The 15936-nt window shown below is 45.2% G+C and overlaps 1 protein-coding gene across 11 annotated transcripts in view; it reads right to left on the bottom strand.

The window, feature by feature from the left end:
- TTLL6 (tubulin tyrosine ligase like 6) overlaps positions 1 to 15936 on the bottom strand; it is a 58994-nt gene that overhangs the window by 29759 nt on the left and 13299 nt on the right. For 6 of the 11 annotated variants that reach the window (XM_053264941.1, XM_053264935.1, XM_053264936.1 and 3 more), the window contains 5 exons: positions 8507 to 8545; positions 7700 to 7818; positions 7403 to 7533; positions 3984 to 4140; positions 2928 to 3071 (listed from right to left, as the gene is read on the bottom strand). In XM_053264941.1, the coding sequence (XP_053120916.1) occupies positions 2928 to 3071; positions 3984 to 4140; positions 7403 to 7533; positions 7700 to 7818; positions 8507 to 8545 (590 nt within the window). The other 5 variants (XR_008310314.1, XM_053264943.1, XM_053264946.1 and 2 more) reach the window with 4 other exon arrangements.

The following is a 15936-nucleotide window of genomic DNA, read 5'->3' as shown; positions in this document are numbered from 1 at the left end:
TATGAAACTGCTTTCTTAATGGAATTTAGAACAGAAAAAGAGACACCCCCACCCCACCTCAACCTGAGGAAGATGTCCATATTTTTGTACTCAGTTCCTCAATCTGAATGAATTATGTACGGAAAGGTAAGTCAGATGCATAGAATCAGAGGTATGTAGAGCTGCCATGCCGCCTGAAATTCCGGGTTCCACCCGAATTTTAAGCATCTCACCCAGACTGCTTAGCCCACCCAGATTCCCCTGGATTCCAGCTTTCATTTTTAAAGGAAAAGCTAACCTCTAGCCCTTGTAGAAGCGGAGTTATGGAGCAAACCATGCAGTCACTATCCCGCTCAAAAACTATTTTCGAGCCAATTTACATAATATGCAAATTAGGCACCAAGATTTGGAAAGCCAGAATATGGCAACCCTAGAGGTACGAATGAGATACAAAGGTCATGCAAGCCACACAGGCTCCTCGTATAGCAGAGGTGCCCAGAACAAAAATAAATGAAAAATGTTTTAAAATATCTTGCTCCACAACAAGTCTGGTTGCTATCTGACTGGCGTTCTGTTCTGAGCACAAGAAGAGAGAGCAGACTGTTTTAACTGAACCACAGACAACTGGGGTTTGCCTGAGAACTGGCTGTGGCCTTAGATCGCTTTAGGGGTTTAGGATGTAGCTACTCTTGCAAACATGAGCAACTGAACCCAAACATGTCTTTGGAATTCTGCAGGGGCAAAAGTGTCAGGGGAAGAGATCTGGAGTGGAGAAGCGGCAGGTAGCAAAGGAATAAGCATCACCTCCAACTGCTCCCTTCCTGAAGCTGCTTGATGTTTAAAAAGGCGGGGAAGGCTGATGGGGTTTTGTTACACATGCGTGGCATACATGTAACATTTAGTTAGGTCCTTAAAAACAAATGCAGCAAATCAAATCACAACTTTAGTTAATTCAGTAGACATTGGCTGCCATGTTGGTCCTAAAGGGCAGAAGATACAAAGTTGGTAAAACCCAATTCAAACTGGTGTGTTTTTCAGCTTCACATGAGTCATCCTTCTGTGCCTCCTGGCCTGTGCCCATCCTCACATTCCTCCTTCCTACTGTGACAGGGCAATCAAAGAAATGGTAAGGTCACTGAAGGCAGCAGCAGCAGCATCATTCCACAGGGAAAAATACTCTGTAAAATCCCACACAACACTACCACTTGCAGATACCACTTCCCACACCTTTAGTAGGGAAGAGCAATTCGATTCGTGCGTGAATCAGTTCGTGCCAAATTGGGGTGATTTGCTTGGTTCTAATGCAAATTGAATTTGCAAACTGAACCCCCTTAAAATAAAGGGGTTGAATCGCATGACACTTACTAGGTGACTCTGGGCCAATCACTTCTCTCTCAGCCTAACCTACTTCACAGGGTTGTTGTGAGGAGAAACCTAAGTATGTAGTGCACCATGCTGGGCTCCTTGGAGGAAGAGCGGGATATAAAATGTACAAAAATAATAAAAATAAGTAATAATAATGAGCAAAATTAGCCCCAGTTTGACACAAATTGATTCATATGATTTGAGTGGCCATTTTGGCAGGCATTCCCCCCTTGCTGGTTGGTTTTCTGGCACTGGCTTCCAATTGGTTGAGAATGAGATCTCTTTGCTTCTTGGTTAGCTTGTTGTCATTTGAATCAAGTGTTGTCATGCGAAACTGTGCCCCCACTGGCTGGGGGAAGGGGGAACAAAAAAGAAGGGAATTCCAAAATGTTTTCAAAAGGCCTGGGAGGCAGAAAGAGCCCTTAGTGTGCTCTTGAGGAGGATACATCAGGAGAGGAGGGAGGGAGGAATCAAGGAAGGTTTGATTTTGTGGTTTTCTTTTCTCTGCACTGAGTATAATATGCTGTGCTATTACTGCTATATTAACTAGGATGTGCACAAACCTGTTCGGTGTTCTATTCCTAGAACACCAAACAGGTTCGAAACCCCCCGGTTCAAACGCGGGGGCTCATTTAAGGTGCAGGGAGGGTGCTCTTATCTCCCCTGCCACACTTCCCCCTCCGGCACTGCTTCAAAAACCACTGGTATGGGGCAGCTGTATATCGCCTTGCTGCCCTGGTCAGCATAATACTGGAAGTGGCCCACTCTCAGGCCTGTAGCCAGCTAGTGGCATGGTGTGTACCTGCTACACTAAAAAATTCTCTTTCCTCCCCAGCCTCACTGACTGTTTTCACTGAACATTTTGTAACCTGCCTCCCTTGACTTCTGCAATCCCGCCCACCCACCCCCCCAAAAAATATTTGAGACTGGTTACAGGCTTGCCCGTTCTAGCTGCTCTGATCTGATCTGCAATCTTCATTGCAAGGTGTACTCATTCAAAATGAGTGATTCTTTTTTGGCCATCTTTGAACTGTGTGTTTGGCAAAATCTGTTGTTCTATGTTGGGAAGCTCTGTGTGTGCTTTAGTTCTGCAGTGTTGTTTTTCAAGGCAGGGTTGCAAAATGTGTGCACTGCACTCTGCTTGTTTCGCCCAGCAGGACCTACCCATGGGGAACAATAGGGTGATTAGAGTTCCTAGGACGTACCCATGGGGAACAAAGGGGTTATTCAAATTCCCCATTGTTTCCTATGGGTGAATCATGAATTTTTTGTGAATTTCAGAATTGATTTGAATTTTGGTGATTTGATTCGAGGTCGAATTGAAGCACAAAAATTTATTTGTGCACACCTCTAACCTTTCATTCTTGCCAGTGACCAGTCCAGCAGTGTGTAAAAAACTCCCCTGTGAACACAAACCTACAGTGGTAGACCTAGCAATCTATGATGTTGCTCTGTTTCCCTGATGCTCTAATGCTTCCATATTAATTCTTTAGAAACCACCAGATGAAAAATGTGGCTTGAACCAGAAGTCACTGCCATCCTAGCACTAGAGTTTAGGGTAACAAGATTCTTTCTATACTCACCAAGTTGCTATGTGAAGGGTCTGAATAGGCTGATGTTGCAAAGCGTGCAAGGCCTTCATTATATATAAATACCCGCAATGGATCGCATGACGTCACCAGCACATAAACCCGAAGATCAAACTTGAACCCATCAATAATAAAAGGCTTGGGAAAAGGAGGAACGTGAGTTAGCGCCATACTTGCCTTAAACATCTAAGTGCAAGGAGTAACGAGATAATCTAGAGAGTACAACATCATACAGAAAACTACATGCAGGTCATTATGCCAATTTTCCAAGGTTTTCACTGGTTTTTGACAGACTTCTGGATACCAATCCACATGTAGTTTTTGGAGACCTAAATGGCTGGTGCTCATGAAGACCCTTATCATGGGTATTAAGACTGACTGAGATGCTCTTTACTTAGTCCCATCCATGCAGGATGTTCAGCCCAGAAAGACACATACAGAGAAACATTTTCAGGGGCTGCCAACAATTGAAGCAGCACCTTCCCTGGAGGTACATGCCAGACCCATAGAAATATGTTTTCTGGAGGCACCATAAGAACTGTCCATATTCTGATTATCTACAACTAGAGTTCTACAGCCAAAGACGTGGTTGATTATTTCAAATCAGTGTGCATAATTCAGTTCCAGTTCCTGCCCTTCCATCTCAGCTTGCTGAATCCCAACTCCTCTACACTCCTACATCAGACCTTTCTGTCCCTAGGGCTCTTGTGAAATGTCTTTTCAGATTTCTTGTCCAACCCCACTTCCCCAAGGTTTCTGTCTCTCAGTCTCTTGCCTACTGTATCCCTCTCAATTTAATCATATTTCTTCTTGGGTTTCCCATTCCCCTAAATCTCTCCAAGCCCTTCCCACCAAGGTGCAGTTCTACCTGTTTTTCTCCTCAGTCCAACAGTTTCCCTCACAGTGGCTTCGCTGACCATCAGAATCATTTGACCAAACAGCTCTTTCCCCTCAGTAGCTGAACATTTGTGAGCATCTGTATTGCAGCAACTGACTAGAGGGGTTTGCAGGTGACAGGGAACCCATTTTAAGACAAATATCTGGAGTTACCTTTGAGATATAGAGCTGGCAGATGAGATCCTCTCCAGGTTTGATATCTTTCACAGATTTTGTGATGAAGATGCCTCTTCCTTGGCAACCTGAATCTGGTTTACAGATATAGGTTTTGTGCTTCTTTGACCGGCCAAAGGCCTGCAGTTCTCCATAACTAAGGGCAGGGAGGATGAAAGCAAAACAGGACTCTTGTTTGATGTGTCACCAAACGGTAACATAACAATAGTCTCTAGATTAGGCCTGACAACATCAGGAACTACTTAAATTCAGTTTAAATTACATATATCTATGCATACACACACACCAGTAATGTTTTGCACTCTGGCTCTCATTCATTTGCTCTTAAAAAGAGGAAATGGGAGGAGAGTTGGTCTTGTGGTAGCAAGCATGACTTGTCTCCTTAGCTAAGCATGGTCTGCCCTGGTTGCCTATGAATGGGAGACTACGTGAGTGAGCACTGTAAGATATTCCCTTTAGGGGATGGAGCCGCTCTGGGAAGAGCATCTAGGTTCCAAGTTCCCTCCCTGGCATATCCAAGATAGGGCTTCCTGCCTGCAACCTTAGAGAAGCTGCTGCCAGTCTGTGTAGACAGTACTGAGCTAGATGGACCTATTGTCTGACTCAGTACATGGCAGCTTCGTTTGTTCCTATGTTCCTAAGATTTGAAGAACACAATCAACAGCTGGAACATTTAAAGTGGGAGCCATGGGAAAGCTCACAATTCTCACACATGTTATTTGCTCACAGTAATTCTTCCAGGAACAATCTGAGAGAGCCCCCTTTCGGCTGAGAAAACTAAGTATGTTGGACCATTACAGGAGGCTTGTCAATAGCCATTCACCTGGCCATCTGTGGTGTGCATAAGAATCACCTCCAGACATACAGAAATAGAAGTGTTACTAAAATTGCATCTCTGTTTCTGTCACGTTACAAATATTATGGGGACAGGAATGCACAGAATGCTCCGGGCAAGTTAAAAACGCTGTGTGCAAATAAAGTGTGTTGACTTATTTTCAAGACTGCATTAGAGAATGCTCCATTTCTTGGAACTGAGGCAGGCAACTAGATCTGAAAGTTAAACATTTTTTAAATAGTGGCAGGCAGAAGGCAGGAATTGGAGGATAAATAGCATAAGCAGCCTTTCTGTCCATCCACATTCTGAAACGGCAGAAAATCCCTCCATTCTCTCTAGAGTAGGGCATGGTCCTCCCTTGCCTGAAGGAGGCAGTCATTAAGTCCCTCCTTAAAAAGCGCTCTTTGGACCCAGATGACTTAAATAACTTTCAACCAGTTTCAAACCTCCCCTTCTTGGGCAAGGTGCTGGAGAGCGTTGTTGCAACTCAGCTCCAGGCTGCCCTGGGTGAATCTGATTACTTAGATCCTTTCCAGTCTGGCTTCCGACCTGGATATGGGACAGAAACTGCCTTGGTCACCCTGGTGGATGACTTACGCCAGGTGATAGACAGAGGGAGTGTGACTCTGTTGATCCTCCTGGACCTCTCAGCTGCTTTCGATACCATCAACCATGGTATCCTTCTGGGACATCTCTCTGGGTTGGGACTTAGGGGCACAGTTATACGGTGGCTCCACTCCTACCTAGAGGGTCGTACTCAGAAGGTGGTGCTGGGGGATGCCTGCTCCACCCCTTGGCCTTTGGCCTATGGAGTGCCAGAAGGATCTATTCTGTCTCCCGTGCTGTTTAACATCTACATGAAGCCCCTGGGAGATGTCATCCGTAAGTGTGGGCTGCAGTGCCATCAATATGCTGATGACACCCAGCTCTATGTATCTTTTAAGTCAGCAGACACCAGGGAGGCAGTGGATGCTCTGAACCGGGGCTTGGAGGCTGTTCTGGACTGGATGGGGGCAAACAAGCTGAAACTCAATCCAGATAAGACAGAAGTGATCTGGGTTGGTAGAACTGATCATCCAAGTAATGAGGTAAATCTGATCTTGGAGGGGTCATGTTCCATCTGAAAGACAAAGTGCGCAGCTGGGAGTGCTTCTGTACCCAATGCTGTCCTTGGATGCACAGGTGGCAACCGTGTGCAGAAGCGCCTTTTACCAACTATGGCTGGTATGCCAGCTGTGACCCTACTTGGAGAAGTCGGACCTGACCTCAGTCATTCATGCGTTGGTAATATCCAGATTGGACTACTGCAATGCGCTCTATGTGGGGCTGCCCTTGAAGACTGTTCGGAAACTTCAGGTGGTTCAGAATGCTGCCACAAGGATGCTCATGGGTGCAAGTCACTTCACGAGTATTACACCCATCCTGCATCAGCTTCATTGGCTACTGGTCCACTTCTGGGCTAGATTCAAGGTGCTGGTATTGACCTTTATAGCCCGACACGACTTGGGGCCAGGGTACCTGTCGGACCGCATTCACCCTTATGAATCTGCCAGGGCCCTCTGCTCATCATCTCAGGCCCTGCTCATGGCTCCACCACTAACAGAGATCTAGTTGGTGCGGACTAGAGACAGGGTCTTTTCAGTTGTGGCCCCTTGGCTTTGGAACACCCTCCCTGAAAAGCTTCGCCATGCTTCCTTCCTCAGTGTTTTTAAAAAACATCTTAAAACACACCTTTTAAGGAGGCTTTTTAATGCTCTTTTTTGTGTTATATCTGGTAGGTTCTTTAGCTTTTTATAATTTTCAGTTTTTAGCTTTTAAAATAAACTTTAATTTGAACCTAATAATGATTGTGGTTTTTAATCTGACTACGTTTTTGTTTAATTTAGTTAATTTTATTACTTTTATTGTATCTTGTATCTATCTTATTGTTGTGAGCTGCCCTGAGCAGTAGTGCACTGGAGGGGCGGGATATAAATATTCTAAATAAAAATTCTATCATTATACTCCAATTCAAGATGGTGGACACATGAACGTTTGTGGCACAAGTGGACTAACTTGGGAACCGTCTAACCGATTTGAACCAAATGTGGTACAATCGTAGGGACACATAGGGACACCTCAACAGTGTCATTTGTGATGATGTCATCCACCCCAATTCAAGATGGCAGATATGTGAACCTTTGAGGTGGAAGTGGGAACTGATCTGAACCAGATTTGGTAGAGTTGTAGGGACACATAGGGACACTGTAGTTTCTGATGATGCCATCTAACCCAATTCAAGATGGTGGATGCATGAACGTTTAAGGTAGAAGTGGGCTAACTTGTGAAGATGGTAATTATCAATCAAGATTATAGTGAAAGGAAAGTAGGCAGATTAGTTCTTACCAGAACTTCTTATTTGTTAGCATCTGGGTGGTCAAACTTCTGTTCTCTTCCCAGCTCACACCCCTCCACTCCAGGTCCTGCCCGGTTCTGTGTCTACTTTTTGTTTTGAATTACTCTGATGAAGAAGAAAAGCTAGCCAAAAGGGAAATCAGTATGTAAAGGTATAAGGAAGACTTACTCAGCAGGAAGACACCAGGTCCTGGGAAAGAAGTTAAATTCTTTGGGGAAAAGCTTTAGCATCCTGCTCATGTTCCTGGCCAGAAGGTCCTTCCTACAGATTTCAGACATTCCAGGAAAATGATTTATTTTCTAGAAAAGAATTTCAAATACAACATCCTAAGTACTGTCTCTAGGCCTTTGGAACTTTTCCCATAAATGCCAAAAAAACCCAAAAACAAAACAAAACAAAACAAAAACCACAGAACAAAACAAAACATGAATGTAAATGCTTTAGCTCCAGAGTGACAAGAAATACCTGATAGCTTTTCATCTCCATCACCCGATCTAGCGAGACTGAATAATCTGTCCAATACAGTGTCCAGTCATCAACTTCACCTGCCTCCCGGAGACCGCACATCATAGCAGCCCTCCGCACTGCATCATAGAACAAGAGACAGGTCACATTGGCTTGTGTATAGGGACACTGGCACTTCAGCACTAACATGAAGGTGCAGAATATTCCTGTGCCAAGAATATTTTGTCTTGTTCCTGATCAAAGTAGATACCCTCTAATAAGGGGATTTTCTTGTGTATCCAAGCTCACCCACAGTGATCCTATGATGATGGTTATCTCAGCTTTTCAAATGCAGATTATTCACAGCCCTGGCTATCCAATGGGAATCTACAGGGTTTGTCTCGATCACCTACACACCTACAGAATGTGTGTACAAGGAAGTGCCCTTAAAATGTTGAGGCCTGGTTAGTAAAAGGCTGAGACACAGCCATGAAGGACATGGCTCTATTACCTACAGAATCCATAAGAGGCTGAAGAAATTAATGTCACCATTATACCACATAACAGATTTGTTCATTTGCCTGCCTTGGCCTTCCTGTAGTCAAGGCCTTCCTGTAGTTTCATGAAGGGGAAGGATGAGCTCTAAAAAAGAGGGTTGCTCTATGTTTTGGGGGCACCAATCACTCAAGGTAAAGAAAAACAATGTATTCCTTAAGCTGATCTCTTGCTCCCAAATGCAAATGTAGTTCTTCTCACTGTTTACAAGAGCCAGCCAAGGAGCAAGCCCAAGCCTCTTCTTTCACACTCACGACCAAGAAAGGTACTCACCACTCTCGTATTTGCAGTTGGTCAGATTTATCACTGGTCATCTGGAAAATATAAAAAGAAGAAGAAAGACAGAGGCAGACAGGCAAAAACCAATTCATGGTTTTTTGGCAAACCACTGAAGAACCGTCTGATTCTATTTCCTAAGATGCAAGTCTGTGCCTCCAAGTATGGAGAGAGTTTGAACTTGGATGGGGGGAGCTGTGTTCAAATACCATATCAGCCATGGGCTCCCTCAAGGCCTCTGGTAAATCATCATCACTCAGCCTTATAAACCACCTCATGGGATTATTAGTAAATAAAGTACTTCTTAAAGGATCTGCTGCTGCTGCTGCATTGTTCATAATTAGAAAAGATACTTTTAAGAGGACAAAATGACACATTAGTTTGGCAAATGTGTGTTCCCAAACCCACTTTTGAGCGGTAACATGAGTATGAGTGCAGGGTACTCAGAGGCGCTCTTACCCCTGGACTTTTGGACCAAAGTCCAGGGCCTCCACAACACCTGGGGCCCCCCAAATCCTCTTTAGTCTGTCCTGGGTGGTGTGGTCACCTGGCAGAGCATGATGATGCTTCATTTGCAGGGCCTCCAAAGGCCTTTAGGTCCAGGCTCCAAAATTACCTAGGTACACACTTCTGAAGGTACTTGCAAGAGAGAGTTGGTATCGCAGACATGAAAAGTGCTTAACTCCGACCATGCCTCCTGATGATCACTTACAGATTCTCCCTGCAAGTTCCCCCACAACTGAGCTTATTTACAGAGACAGACTGGGGAGGAAATGATTAAAAACCACTTAGAAAAGCACTAAGGGGTGCTTTCCATACTAGCTACTCATCAGCAGTAAATGCCTCAATTCGGGCAAGTCGTATTCGGAACGTAAACAGCAGGGGGAGCAGTCTCTCAGCAACTAACAACCCGAAAAAATAGCAACTATTTCACACCAGATATGCAAAGTCCTTGCTCTATATCGCAATGATTAAATTCGCAACAAGGCACTGGAAATGTGAACAGCACCCTGCTGTCCGTGTAGGGACTGCGGTGTCATGAAGCAGGAAGTGTGGAAGCACACTTCCAAGATACATCCTGACCCAGTTGTAGGATCTAGTCTGAAAAGCGCCATGAGGAGACCTGGTGGGCACAGGGCCCTTCTGCCCACCAATTCTCCCCTGAAAATCCCTCCTCACCCTTAGCATTAGCAGGGAAACATAGGATTGAACAGAATATATCCTTCTGTTCAGAGGATGCTCAGCCAAACTATTAAGACATGCATATCAATTTTTTAATACGGCTAGGAACCTCAGCACACATAGCCCATGCCACTGGTTCTGCACAATACCCCCCATACATCTCACACCTCTTGTTCCTCCCTAATGGTCACCCCATTTGTTTCCTGCTTCCTCCCTTCCCACCCACCTCTTTCTTACCCCTTTGTTCCGCTTTGCTGAGAGCCCCTGGCCAGACCAATGCACCTTCTCTTCTTCTCCTAGCCAGGTCTGATCTACAAGGACCTCCTATACTGAAATGATGCACTGCAGACAGTGCTGTTTACCCCCATAGGGACCATCCCTCCCTCTCAGAACATGACAAGGAGAGAAGAGTGTGAAGGGCAATGGTCATTGCACACAATCATTTTTGTGTGTGAAGAAATGTACCATCTTACTCATTTGCTGCTTATGGTCCACCCAACTTCTGTTGCAGGAAAATTGCATTTTCTGAGCCCTTCAGTCCAATATTTTGTCTCTGGGAAAATGTCACATTTCCCCTATTTGGACATCATAGTTATTGTGATTCTTATGTTGAATTTGGTTCCACAGCTGTCACAGGCAATTATTTGTCACATTCTTAGTGATGAGTAGCACCTTTTGTCACAAGAGCAGAGCTGTGGATTTTTTAGAGGTTCCCAACCAATTCCATTGCACATGAATGCCATATTGCACTGGTATTGCTGGATGGGGGCTTTCAGGAGAATCACACAATGGATTTAAAAATGCTAATGTTCAAAGTTTCTCTCGTGCCCCAGTATACAAGTATGCTAGGGAATTTTCTTGTTTAATTCTATCTCTATTAATCCTTTCACACCCACTCCCACATGCATCAGGCTCACAATTCAGAATGACTCCAAGGGGGAGCAAGGGGGAGCAGTTGCTCCCCACAAAATATTTTCCGGTTCCCCATACTCCAGACTGGAAATTTACAGCAAAGTGTCAAACAATACAGTCATATATTATGGTCTTTGCTATCATGCCTATTGAAAAAAAGACTGACACTCTGACAGAAAAAGTCTATTGTTCTGGATAAAGTTATAGACAGATTTTCTTGATGCCACAACAGGCATTGTCTGCTTCATTAATAGGGCAAATAAACGAGCAACATTAATTAACTTACCTCTATAAGTATTTAATAAGGTTGTGCACACAAACTTTAAGTGGAGCAGGGAGGGCGGGGCAGGGGGGAAGGCAAGATAGTGCCTACCTTCCTCCCAAGGTGGCCAGGGTTGCCTATGAACAGCTTTGGCTAGTGCTCCAGCCAGAGGCGTTCTTACCCACGGACCTTGGGGCCTCGATCCATGGCCTCCAAGGTCCATGGGAGGCCTCCAAAGACTGGGGGGCCTCCTGCCACCACCCTGCACCCGCTCTGCCGCTGCCCCGCTACTGCGCTGAACTGCAGCTTTTCTGTCATTTTAGCTGCCATGCAGGGGCATAGCTATAATTGAGTGAAAGGGTTCAAAGAACACGGGCCCCCAGCTCCTGAGGGCTCTCCAGCTCCACCCCTCCCTATTTTCTTCATTATCTCCCTCACTCTGGGGGGCTGCCAGAGAGAGGGATTAACATGGTCCCCCTCTCCCCTAGCTACATCCCTGCTGCCATGTGTGTGGGGGTGGGGAGTGAGCTGAGCAGGCCTTCCCTCCGTGGTGGTGACAGTGGGCAGTGTGGCCGCTGGGCCTGTCCGTCCGGCCCAGCGGCCCTCAAGAACTGTGAGGCACGCCTGCACAGTTCAAATTGACCATCACAAGCCCGTGCGGCCTGGGCGCCAAAATCAGCTAGGTGCGCCACTGGTTCTAGCTGTGTCTCTTTCTCGAGAAGGCAAAATTACCCATGCTTTAGTCACGTCACAGTTAGATTACTGTAACGCACTCTGCCCTTGAAGAATATCCAGAAACTGCAGCTAGTACAAAATGTGGCAGCTAGGATTTTATCCAGAGCTGCCCACTGGGATCATATTACACCCATTTTGAAAGAGCTACATTAGCCACCTAATGGCGCAGTGGGGAAATGACTTGACTAGCAAGCCAGAGGTTGCCGGTTCGAATCCCTGCTGGTATGAAACACCTATATCGGACAGCAGCAATATAGGAAGATGCTGAAAGGCATTATCATCTCATACTGTACAGGAGATGGCAATGGTAAACCCCTCCTGTATCCTACCAAAGACAACCACAGGGATCTGTGGTCGCCAAGAGTCGACACCCACTCGACGGCACACTTTACCTTTACATGAGCTAACCATTTGCTTCTGGGTCCAATTCAAAGTGCTGGTTTTGACCCTTTAAAGCCCTTGGGCCCTGGATATCTGCATCTGAGGATTTCTGCCTGCTTGTCAAGGTAATCGGAGGGGGCTCTGCTCCACATGCTGACCATGAGGGAGCCTTGGCTGTCGTGCATGCAGGGCATGGCCTTCTCAGATATTTTCCCCAGAATGCTTTCCTGGTGGGAATCTGTTCCTCAATCTCCATCACAGTTTTTAGCAAGCAAATGAAATCTTGGCTTTTTACCAAGGCTTTTATATGAGTGTTGTTTTTGTTGCTGCTGCTTTGTATTTTATAGTCTTGTACATTTTTTATAACTTTTAATTAGATTTGTATTTTTATATTCTAATTTTAATATTTTATCATGTAACTGTTTTATAGTTTCAGATTGTTTTAAATGTTTTGTAAACTGCCAAGGCAGTATAAACATCTAACAATAAATAAATAAAATAAAATCAGTGGTCCTGGTAACATTTCAGCTATCCTAAAATATACAAGCCCTTATGCTCAAATGGGATGCAGTCCTTTGTCCCACGCCTTGCTTTCTTGCACTTGTGGCATCATGCCTCTCACCATTAATAAAAATGCAGTGATCAACAACTACTTCAAAATGTCTTGCTTGCTGATCACGGCAGCTTCAGAGTAAGTGAGTGCTAGACTCCCGGGGCCCAGAGTAGGGTATCGAGTGAACCACAAACAGTATTGTTCATTTGACAAAGAGAAGAAGAGAAGCAGCCTTGCCCTAAGGCCAGTCATGCATGAACAGCCAGTTGGGGTGTGCAGAACTGGTTTGGATCAAACTGGATTTGATTCGAACCAACCCAGTTTGACTGATTCAAACTCAAACCAAACCAGCCTAAAAAAAAAAAAAAGGTGACTGGTCCAAGTTTGAACTGAACCAGGCCCAGTCTGTTACGAACTGGTTTGAACCAGTTCGACAGTTCAAGGGGCTATGTTTGTAAAGGGGAATCCTGCCTTTAAAAAGTGAGAGGGCACCTTACTGGCGGTGCCACCAGTGGCTCCGCTAAACCCTGGTGATCCCCTACCACAGCATGGGCCACATTGCTGGGGGGGGGCACTGGGGTTTAAATGAGTTGCCACCGCCACTAATAAGGTGCCCTCTTGCCACTGCCCCCCACCCGAGCCATCCGTAGAAGCCTTTTAAAGGCAGGTTTCCCCTTTGCTTGTAAAGGCACTGGATTCCCCTTTACAAGCATAGCCCCTCGGATCGTCAAACCAGGTCAAACTGGTTCGACCTGGTTCGATCAAACGGACCGGACCGCCAATTGATTCAACCCAACAGGTTTGTGGACCAGCGGTTCAGTTCAAATTCGGTCTGAATTTAAACCAAACCACCAGGAATAGTTCTGTGCACACCCTAAGAGTCCGTCCCAAAGAGACTGGGAATTGCTGTGTGTTTCTCCACATAAAGAACAAGGATGTTGTAGAGTTGGGTTTCAATGCGATGCACCTAAGTTTAAATCTTCACTCAGTCATGAAACTGACAGAAGGATCTGTCAAGTCAGTATCAGTCAGGCTAACCCATGTCACAGAGTTAATGCAAGGATTATATAAAGTTTATAATTATATCCACCCTGAGCTTTCAGCAAGAGCCGGGGAAGGAATTATTAATATATATAGTCTAGTTCAAGAATTTCCTCTCAGCACAATACTGTTGGCCCAGCTCTTTCTCACTGCCTAAGTCTTGCATCTCCCTCCCCTTTCTCATTAGTCTGATTAAGGATTGCCATGCCTCCCAGTAGCCCCTCCTCTATTTTCAAGAACTTCCAAGATAGAACCAGACTGCTAGCGCTTAAATTAAAAAAGGTTGCAGTTAAAATGATGTCTAGAGGATTGCTAACAGAACTGGGTTGTATCTGGTTCGGCAAGCAAAATCCCCCTAAAGTGTGAGGGTGCAAACTTTCCAGATAAACTAGAATGGAACAGAATAGAAGCAGGAGTAGAGCAGATGGAAACACATGACAGCTAGTCAAAAAGGTCAAATGACAGTAGTGGAGATAGCACATGCCAACGCCAGGTAAGAAACTCAGCATATAAGCATTTATATACCAATGCCAGAAGCCTCTGAGCCAAGATGGGTGAACTGGAGTGCTTGGTTGCTAACGAAAACATAGATATATTGGGCTTAATAGAAACCTGGTGGAACAGTGAGAACCAGTGGAACACTACTTCTCTCCAGACCTTTTTTATTGTGTAAGTTAAAACATTAAAAAGAGAACTGCAACAAAGAACAGACGTTTTGACATATATACGTCAGTTTCAGTGTTCCATGTCCCACTGTTTGAAATCTACACTCTTATATCTGAAGCATAGGCGGAACTGGGGGGGGGCAGGCAGGGTACGTGCCCTCAGCGTCACTGAGGTGGGGGCGCCACGCCAGTTCCTGCCACCCCCACCCCATTGCCCACCTGCCCAGCCCCAGGGCCCCTCAGCCACTTGTCTCCAGCTCCGACTGATCGGCAAGGCCTAGGATCGGCAAGGCCTGCAAACTGCAGAGCTCTTCTCTCCCCGCCTCTCAGCTGATCGGTTGGTGGGCAGGGCTTCCAGAGAGGCCTCCGAGTAGGCCTCCCTGAAGCCTGAACTTGGCAGGCCCCAAGCAAGCCAGGAAGCAGGCAGAGTTCTCTGCTGCTGCTGCTGCAGCAGCCCCTCTGCCCAGACCATCCAGCACAGCTTTTGCCAGGTAGGCTGTGAATTCCTTTTTGTGGTTCCCCTCCCCAATAGGAACCTGCTTGCCACAGGGCTTTGATATGGGGGGTGGGGCGAGACTGAGGGGGGTGGGGCGAGACTGAGAAGTCTCTGAATATTTAATTTAAAACAGACTGAAAAATGTGCTGGCTTTAAAAACAAAAACTATCTAAAAAGGCCTATAAGTGGCTTGTTTCAGGGCAGAAAATTACAAAAACTTCTGGAACAATTATATTTTATTTATTTTCATTCATTCATTCATAAATGCACTTATGTTCAAGTTGTTTTGCAACCCAGAAGGTCTGAGTGAGAACTGTGAAGCATGTGTTGTGCTTTTATTTTATTTTATTTTTCTTGTTTGTGAACTGCTCTCCAATAACTTGCAGGGACTTCAGGGTAAATCTGGCCAACATGTGAATGCAGCACCTCCATTCCAGAGGCAATGTGTGTTAAAGGGCTTTAAAAGCCTCGTGTGAAAAACCTCCTGGAATCAAACTTTACTGAATTTGTTCAGAATTCTGAGAAAACAAACATAGGCTCACCCTGCATGGTTGAAAGTCTCCTTTGCTAATCTGCAGCGAGGGGGCCATTTTAATAATTAGCATTGCTAGTGTGTTCTAGACATTAAAAGTAGCACAAATATATAGTACTCAATGTATATCACTATATACTGTGAAGTGTGCATGTGTGTATTCAGTGAAATGTATTTCCAGGCAGCATACTTATTTTGAAATATCAGACTTAAATCCTTGGGGGCCTGGGGTATGTGGAGGCCCTGGACTTTGAGGGGCTGGGGGCCCATTTTAAAATCTCATCTTGGCCCATTCCAACCTTGCTATGCCCCTGGCGGTCACTACACATGGGTTTCTGCACAACACCTTCACAGAAGAAACTTCCATGTAGAAAATGTGTCTCTTGTAAATTGACCCTGAATTTTCCATCCATGACTGGGATATTTGAGAGTTAGAGTCAATAATAGAAGAACAACACATTGCTTGTGACAGGAAGGGGCAAATTACAATGATTTCTTAGTCTGGCAGGGGCTGGTTTTGGCCCTGGCAGAACTTGGCTGTCTGTTTCTGTTGCAAATTCCTCTGTCTAGTGTGGCAAACTAATGTATCCTCCTCCCTCTTGGTGTCAAAGTAAGCACTAGTGTGGTGAATGCACATATACCACATCATGAGCCAAGAGTCATCATAA

Source organism: Hemicordylus capensis, chromosome 6 (genome assembly GCF_027244095.1).
Source record: "Hemicordylus capensis ecotype Gifberg chromosome 6, rHemCap1.1.pri, whole genome shotgun sequence".
Taxonomy (NCBI): domain Eukaryota; kingdom Metazoa; phylum Chordata; class Lepidosauria; order Squamata; family Cordylidae; genus Hemicordylus; species Hemicordylus capensis.
Note: the sequence above shows the minus strand (reverse complement) of the source record. Positions and strands in the feature narration are given on the sequence as shown.